Source organism: Sturnus vulgaris, chromosome 4 (genome assembly GCF_052056855.1).
Source record: "Sturnus vulgaris isolate bStuVul1 chromosome 4, bStuVul1.hap1, whole genome shotgun sequence".
NCBI classification, from domain to species: domain Eukaryota; kingdom Metazoa; phylum Chordata; class Aves; order Passeriformes; family Sturnidae; genus Sturnus; species Sturnus vulgaris.
In genome coordinates, this window is record NC_142246.1 from 17,050,335 (window position 1) to 17,059,720 (window position 9,386).

General features: G+C 41.4%; 1 protein-coding gene across 1 annotated transcript in view; it reads right to left on the reverse strand.

Annotated features, from left to right (window-relative positions):
• The window catches only part of ADGRA3 (adhesion G protein-coupled receptor A3), a 54,032-nt gene extending 51,836 nt beyond the window's left edge, over positions 1 to 2,196 (reverse strand). The window contains exon 1 of the mRNA XM_014885155.2: positions 1,931 to 2,196. Coding sequence (XP_014740641.2) covers positions 1,931 to 2,196 — 266 coding nt within the window. The remainder of the gene's footprint in view (positions 1 to 1,930) is intronic.
• Positions 2,197 to 9,386: the final 7,190 nt, after the last annotated feature.

Consider the following 9,386-nt stretch of genomic DNA (forward strand, 5'->3'; position numbering starts at 1 on the left):
TAATTAACATGTTAGTGAAGTGGCATTTGGTGATAAAGCCTACAGATCACCAACACTTTCTATCTAGGATAACATGGATTTGGTAATAACAATTAAAAAAAAAAAAAAAACAAAAAACAACACAACAAAACAAAACCTATGAGAGAATGGAAAGCCATGCCTCAAGAGACAACAAACACGGATGATTCCGAACACAACAGGTAGGGTCCACTCTCTTGGAAAAAGGAGGTCATCGGTTTAACAATCCTTGCCTTACATTTAAGCAAAATTTTATAGTGTATGTTCATAAAGTTGCATCAGCACAATTGTGATATTTCGTACAAACAACAATGAAACAATGACATTGTTTCTTGTATGTCTACTAAAAAGTTCAAACCAGAAAAATAAATGTTTCAGAAGTTGTTATGAACTTCAAAGGCTGGTTAATTGAAAGCTACTAATTAGTGTATGTAGATATGCTCTAGATATTGAAGGAGTATGAAAATCAAGATGAAAGATCAACCATTCTTCCAAATTCTTCTGTCACTGCAATGATGAACAAAGATCCACTCACAGCAAGGCTGCTGTTTGGTATCTGCTTGTCTTTCACAGCAATCATAGCTGTGATTCAAGTTTTTTGAACCAAAAGTACCCCACAGTGAACTTCAGCATATTAACCATACTAACATCTACTTGTATCAAAATTTTTATGGATAATACCATACTCGTAACGTTTAATCAGCTGCAAAGCATTTGAGGCTAACAAAGACTAAGAGATTTGTTGATAAAACTACTGTCACTCCTACTTTATGCCTTCTTTTCTACTTCAGAAATTTCACATTATCTATATAAATATATATATATATATATATTTATATATAAATTTCACAGTATCTATAATCATTTCTCACAGTAATTTAGAAATATTATCTGAACCCTTGCAGACTTCCAACCAAGAAAACTACTTTGGCCTTATTCAGCTCCCATTTTTTGCGTTCCCTCTTCTCACAGGTCCAGGCCCATGCATCTGTTGGGCTAATACCTCACTAAGACTTCTGGAAGAACACTCTTCCTTGGAGTTTCAGTGCTGTTCACAAAAGCAGCAGATTGCTGTTCTCATGACAGTGCATTCTGTACTTTTTAAATGTTGGATTACTGGTAGAGCTTTCAAACCTGCAATTTCCAGTTAAGTAGAAAAATATCTTAATCTAGACCCCATATTTCAGATCCTTTTCATTGACTTTCTTGCACACTACTTGACTGCACTTGAGTCTTCCCATAGCAGCACAGGCACAATAAGCCTCTCTAAAGAAAGGGCAAGGGTTCCACTTTTGGGACCATCCACTGATGAGATCCAGCGCTGAGCGATCTTGCCCATGCCAGAGAGACTGGACCAGCTGATCTTGAGATCTCCCTTCCAATCCAAACCATTCTATGAACTTCTTTGCTAGAGCGATCCGGTAATACCTCAGGAAGGAAAACAACTTGCAAAGTCTCCCTTTACATGTGCACACTTACGTCTAAGTGGCAACATATTTTTTACTTTGGATTATGCTGCATATCCTGTTTGAAACTTGTTATTCAAATGGATAAGCAGGGATTGCCTCTGCACAAAAACAGCCCGCCTATTGAGGGATGAAGGAGGGAGAGTTTGGGATGCTGTCCCACGGGCAAGCGGAGGAGCGGGGGGAGCTCCACGGGACAGTGCCTCTCCACCGCTGAGTTACGGGACACTTTGGCTCCTTCTAAAATGACCATCCCGGGACCCTACCGGAAAACATGGAAAGTACATCCGCTCTCGGTGCTTTCTCCAGTAGTAGAGGCGAGTCACCTACGCTCCCACTCCCCCACACCTCACCCCACTGTGCCTCAGACCGGCACTCGCACTCCCCCTCCGCCCCGTCCACGTCGCACCGAGGCTGCCCACCCCCCACGCGGGGACGGTACTCACAGGGTGACCGTCCGGTTGGGCAGCGCCTCGGGAGGCAGGACCTGAGCGAGCTCCAGGTTGCTACAAACTACCTTCACCTCCGCCGGGCCGCCGGCCGCCGCTTTCCCGGCGCTCTTGGGACGCCCGTCATACTTACAGCCCGGAGGCAGCGCGGCACCACCGCCGCCCAGCACGGCCAGCAGCAGCAGCAGCGCGGGCAGCAGCCGCGCCGGGCGGCGGCAGCGGCGCGGCGAGCGGCAGAGAGCGCGGCGGCCCGGGGGCAGCATGGCGGGGCTGCGCAGGACCCTGCTCCGCTCCTCCCGGCGACGGACGGGCCGGGCGGGAGAGGGCGGAGGAAGAAGGGGCTCCGGTCCGCCCTGGCCTAGCCCCGCGGGGGCGGTGCCGCCGCCATGCGGTGCCGCGGGAGCCGTAGCGGCCGCGGCCGCCTTTGTGTGGCGCGGGTCGGGCCGAGCGCGGCGGCAGCAGCGCCGCCTCCCGCCGGGGCCGGACCCCGCGGCACCGAGAGCGCCCGCCGGGCCGGGGCCCCACTGCGCAAGCGCCGCGCTGGCGGCCGGGCTCCCGCGCATGCGCGGCACCGGGCGGGGGCCGCGGTCGGGGGTGCCGGGCCGGGGCCGTGTCTGTGCCGGGGTCGTGTCTGTGCCCCGGGTTCCCTCGGGGGCAGAGCCTGTGGGTTCTCGAGTGCTGCAGGGCCCTGCGGCCCTGAGACTCTCTGTCTCTCTCTTCTGCTTCCATGACTTGGCCTTTGCCCTCCTGCGCCAGTTTCTTAGTCTTGCAAGGGGAACTGTTGCTGTTCTTGCTTTGTGGTGGAAAGATAATCCCCCCCCGCCTAGGTACTGAATGGCTTCAAAATTCATAACCCCAAGTAAATAGTACTTAAAAAACATTTTTCCTCGAATTGTCCCTGTACAATGAGACAACCACTTATTCCCACTTGATAGCAAAAAGTCATTTGAATGTCTTTCATCTCAACTGTAAAAAACCCACCCACACAGACACACACAAAACCCCACCTACCTATAATGTGTGTTTTTATGGCACGCTTGAAACGACTTTTTGGAGTGCAGTTAGGTCATATTCTTACATTTCTCTGCAGCCAGGCGTGAACACTTTTGTGCAATGACAGCTGAAGTTCTCAATATGTTCTTTGCCTCTGGTAAGTGTGAGGATAATAAAACAACTGTTATTGAACTCTCAATCGAATCACAAGAAGTGGCAGGACCTACTTCAAGAATTTTAAGACAGATTTGGCAGAACCCAAAGGAAGTTCTGGTAACCAAGAACTCACAATGCCCCATCCTTTGAGAACTGGCAAATGGCATCCTGTGAACTACCTGCTATTACACAGAAATGCCATTTTAGATATTGGCAGTAACAGCTGCCAAAACGAGTCTTACAAAATCTAACTTAAGATGTCCTTGAATAATGCTGAACACTCAGACTGTAACTCAGTTTTAAATGTAACCTAACAAAGGAAACTGGCAAACCATTGGAATTGTGGATTGGAGCAAAAGGAACCAGATTACAATAAAAACTTCACTCTACTCATAGACTCTGTGTCCTCTTACAAATGAAGATGAGACAAGTTCCAAGTACTTGAATTGTTGACCAGAGTGCAAAGAAGACATTGTCCCTGAACTTTAATATGATGTTTGTGTGCCACTGAGTCACTCAACAGGACCAACCTGATCTGGGTGAGATGCTAAGCCACTGTTACACTTGAACTAAATTAGGTCAGACACAAAATGCAAAGTTGACAATCCCTTTTTCCTCTTATGCTGCAGTTATACTAACTGTAAGAGAAGAGAGGTCTAACTAGCATAAAATTCACCAGTGTAAAGGTAATTCTTCTATTTTGGGCGCTGTTTTAAACAAATTCAAACTGCACTGTTAATTTGTGTTGGATAAGTGCTTTGTATCACAGAAGCTTATAAATTTTTATCTGGCACCAGGAGTTGTAAAGCTGGATTAACTATATCAAACCATGGCCCAAGATATGTTTTCCCTCAGAAGTAGGACTTGGTTACACAGTTCTTCCCTTTTGCTTCTTTCATCTCAGAGCCTTTACCTACATCAATAACGTTACCCCGTTTTCTGCATAGCCACATAAAAAGTTTGTGCTGGGTGATGGATCAGCTTGGAGATAGGGCATAAACTGCCTCTTCTGGCAATGGGGGCAGTATATGCAAGTTTAGACTATTGATCCAACCAGAATTTTGGTTTGGCATCAGCACAGTTTCAGCATAGCTAATCAAGATTGCACTTCAGTGCTACTGAAAGAAACATTCTCATGTTTTTCTCAAGCTACATGCTTCTCAACCTTGTCTCGTGTTTGTGGCAATGCATGTTTTGATCAGTTGTATCAGTGAGATGATCCACATGGTCACATAATCTAAAGATGATGATGATGGAAATGGTGAACTGTTGCTTCTGGTGTCTGTGATCACAGCCCATCGTAATTTTCCATTTTCCTAAAGTCGTGGTGAGACAAATTTCTTGTTACTGCTTTTTATCTTAATGTCATGTCCAATTCCTTTCTTTCTAATTTACAGATTCGTGTGTTACTTGCCCTTGATGTTTCTGAACTGTTTGCTCTCTTCTTTCATCTCTGCTGAAACCACTCCTACTAAGATATCTAATGATGGATGCCAGTTGCAAAACTGCAATTTAAAATTATGCCTCTGTTTAAACTGCTACTATGGAAACCCACAAGTCTTGCTCTCTGTTGATTTTTCTCCTTAGCTTTACTGCTTCTGCAAAGAATTTAATTCCACTGTTCCTCACCTCTTTTCAAAAAGCTTGAAGGCCTCAAGCACAAGTCTCTTCTTGAAGGCTTATGCTTGTCCCTTCATCTTTCCTCTTTCATGCAAATTACTGCAACTTCCATTCTGTGCCAAATATTTGAAAATGGATTTTCTTACATTGACTCAGGAAAGCCCTTAATCCAAAACATGTGTCCCACAGGAGTCACTTAATAAATTTCATATGTGGGTTTGGGGTTTTTTGAACTGCAGTATACCTATGTCAAGTTTATTAGGTCACTACTTTTATTGTAGTTGTAGTGTCTAAGGATATAAGAACAAAGGTACATCGTATAGCTTCTTCAAAAACCAGAAAGTCCTGTTCCTTTTATCTTTCCAACAGCCCTTTACCTTTAGGATATATGCCCTCATTCTTGCTCCACCTGCTGTAATTACCTGATTGTTAAACAAACCAATTTAATTCAACAACAAAGTTTTTCTGTGTGTTTAGTTTTCTGCCAGGTTATTGAGTCAAGGAAGGAAAGGGTTAAAAGAATGTCAGCGTTGAAGAGAGGGGTGGGCACAAGGGAAAAGAGTGAAACCTCCCACCTGGGCAGCAAAGTAAGCCGTCCTATGTAACTTCAAGAAAGACAAGCTTTGTAAGGGGAGGAAATACCTTTTATTATAATACCTGATATAAATACAAAAAAGAAAGCAAGTTGTTCCCAAAGCTTACTGGCTATAGCTCGGGAAGCAGCTACTTTAAAATATCACTTCCTTCTGCAATTCTTCCTTCTTTTTCTACACTGAAAAATCTCCAAACTTTCTTTCCCTCAATCCCCTCATTCTCCACCAATGTTGGTGATGTTGTTGCTGGTGATGCTTTCTTTGCAGTGAGCGTGTAACATGAACTTTTTTGAACGTGCTTTTCTTCCGAATTGCCAACAAGCATATTTTGTCCATTTCTGTGGTTTCCCTTCCCTTCTTAAAATTTGCCATTAGTACATTCACTTTAAATTACTTTTCAAAATTGAATGTACTAATGGCAAGTTTTTTGAAGGGAAGGGAAACCACAGAAATTGACAATTTTTCCTCACTTCTTTCTAGCCTACTAATTAGTAACTTTTTGTATCCAGTATTTATAAGAAGGAGGGTGTGGGAAAGAGGGCAAGGCAACTAAATTCTCTTATGTGTTTATGTGCAAACAAAGTAGCTTTGGCAGCATCTCAAGTTCTTCATTTGTCCTCAGGTCAGAGAGATAAATAGGAACTTCTATATTATGTCCGTCTTTCATTCTGATTCTTTTCTTTGCTTATTCCTGCTCTTTTTAAAAATCATTCATTATTTTACATCCCTTCACATTTTCCTGGGCTATCATCACCTTCACTGAAATGGTTACTCACTAATTCTTCTCCCAAGGGACTCCCAGGCTACCTCTACCTTCATATCTTACAGGTTTGTTTTTTTTTTTTTCTCACTGCCACAGAGTTTTTTTACCAACCACATTTCATGGATTGGGACTTTTTGTTTGCTACAGCAGTTGTCAAGAAAGAGGAAGCATTTGGTTGCCCTCAGCTATGTCTGCAATACTGTGGTTATTTGATATTCCAAGTACAGGGAGGTGATGATAACTGCTGACACATGCTGGCTTGCTGTTGCTAATCACTAAATCTAAGCAGCCACAGAGTCACCTTTGTACAACTCCTTCTCACGCAGCTGCAGGTTGTAGTACTGCACCCCTGTCTCTGCCAGCCAGTTCACTGAGTTACCCCAAGCCCTGCTGTGGGAAATACACAGGTATTCCCAGATGCTTGGCTAATGGTTTTTATGCTGGACATTTGCTCTCAGACAGAGATAGTCTCTGCAAGCTGCTCTCCCCATTTGGAAGAAGTCAAGGGTCAGAGACCTTCAACTTTAGTAATACGATGGGGAAAATGGAGTTTTTAGCCTCTGGTGGGAGTCTGAGGAGAAACATTATTTCCCTGTACCTGGTTGCTCTTTAAGCAGACATATTTCACGAATACTTTGGCAAAATAACAAACATTCATTGATTTAGTTTGCATACTTCTTATGGAAAACTTTTTGGAAATGCTTAAAAGGCGAATGCTCTCCAAGCTGTTTATTTAGAGATCTCTGGGTTTGGTTATCAATAAATCCCAAATTAAGCTAGAATTACACTGAACTACACTGAAATGTTGTGTATTAGAATTTGAAGTACCACCAGATTCAATTCTGTGGAAAGGACAGTCAGTCCTTGAATATTTTCATGCTTGATTTTCATTTTCTTTGCCATGGCTGAAAGAAAAAACATTCTGTGTGGATTCAGCAGACTCATACAGGGATCTCACTCCTCTTCTGCTGTTTTAGCCTATAATTGTATATTATATAATTGAGCACTGACTTTGAAATACTGTTCCATCACTAAATTTTAGAAAGCAATGTGAATGGCTCAAAAATATGTAAAATATGTTGTACAAGATTTATTTTTAACATACAAATTCCATTACTGTTTTTTGTGTATTTAGCCTTCAAATAATTGCTTCATGTAATTTTGTAACATTTTGACTTTCTCTATATCTTACATGATTTCTCACAAAAAAATAAAGTTATAAAAATATATATTTGCATGGAAGGGGAAGAGGTAAATATAGTTTTCATTAAAAATTAGCTAGCATTTAACTAGCATTAAAAATTTTCTAAAATGTGTAACTGTCATTCCAGCCCCTTTTGAAAATATTTTCATGTATTAGGCACATTACTTAGCATTAATGTACTTACAGGTTTCTAAGCAATAGTCTACTAATAAAAGTGGAAATAAAGCAGTTTTCCTTCCACTCCTTGTCATACTTTGCTATATACTGCTGCATACTTTGCTATATACTTCAATAGATGTTGTAATGTAGGTAGAATGGAAAACAAAACTAAATTTCTAACATAGCAATGCTTATGGCTTAGAAGAAGGTGATGGTGTTCTAAGATGGTGGTGATGGTTATGTCTAGGTAGATAGATGGAGATTTGTGCTGTTGTGTGAACAATGCATATGAAAGAAAGGCTGTCTGATGCCTAAGCAATTCAAACTGTTCAGAAGTTAAACTTCCTTAAGAGGAATAGTTTGAAGCACTTCATTCCCAAATCTTTTCACCTTATATTTTACAGAACATTAACTCTAGAAAAGTCACAAGTTTATTGGCTGTATAATGTTGCCTGAAGCAAGAGATTCTCTTTTTCTTCCCTGCACGATATCTCAAACTCAGGCAGAAAATTTAAATGGAAAAACAGGAGGGAAAAGGCTAGTGTGATAACAAAAATATAAAATACTACACTGACCTGAGGCAAGTGACAACTGAGTCCCACACTGATACAGGACTGTAGCTCAGACAATATCCTGCAGAACTGAGCCAGGCCTGGGCAATAGTCAGAAAAGCAGAAAGGGAGAATGATAACAAGCTCACCTGGACTCATAGGTGTAGCCACACTGATGGAGGGCACACTGATGACAATAAGTAAGATGTTGCCTTTGAAAAAGGGGTTGAGATCCTTGCTGTCGAGTACCCAAGATGCATGTACACTGTGTATGGCACACACCCACACCTGGCAGAGCTGTACCATGCAGAGATGCCAAAAAAGCAGTCAGTGGATGGGAGAAGCACCGTGCCTTACTGTGGCACTCCTTCAGAACTCAAACCCTTACCTTTCAGCAGGTGGAGCCACAGCAGTAGGTTATAGCTGCCTGGCTGGTTGCAGAGCTGTATCGTTAAAGAAGAGATCTCTGTGGCACCCTCAATTTCTAAATAAAACTAGTCTAAACAACCTGTACTGATCTTTTCTTCCAGTACATTTTATCCATAAGATTATTTATAGTTCTGGTAAGCAATCACAAGGCATAAAAAGTGGAACAATAGGAAGCATAATAATAAATAGCAATTAATATATCATTAAAGTTTTTCTTCCAAAGACAGAAGGAAATGTAGAAAACATTGCATTTTGATGTCAACATCAGCAAAATTTCTGGATTTTGCTCTTTGAGTACTTAATCATCCTGACATGTAGGCACTTCCAAGGGATTTTTGGCAGTAAAACTATCCAGGGAAAACTTTTTGTTCAAGCAGGCCCCTCAGACAGCTCATCTTTTCTTTTTTTTTTTTCCAAAACAATGTGATTTTGTCATGATAACATGGCATAGTAAACATATTTCAAATTGTCTTTTTTATTTCCCCGGCAATTGAGATTCAAGTATTTAATTTAGTCTTCATTAAACAGTTATTATATATTAAACAAATAGCAGCTACATACTAAAACATATTTGCAGAGTATTTGGCAATGCAATAGGTCCATATCAATTTCACTGTTATGAATTTATAACGTAACTTTTAATCCTTGGTGAGTGTTTAATAATCAGTATTCATATAACATACACTAACTGTCCTATTAAATCTAAATTAATTGTGGCTCAGGGAATATTAATTTAAAAGGTTGCCTATTTTCCCAGCAGATCTGATCTTTGTTTCATATTTTTCCATTAAAATTAGTGTTAAAGACTGAGTTTGTTTCATTTAGAGTCTAGTGCTCTGAATACCTGTGAATCACATTCTGCCAAGCTTCTCTGCTAACAGCAATAATAAAGATTCTCACTCATTTTCTTCCAGTGTAATTAGAATTATCTGTAGATAATAATGATAATAAAATATCACAGATTTGTGTAGGAAAAGCAATCCCT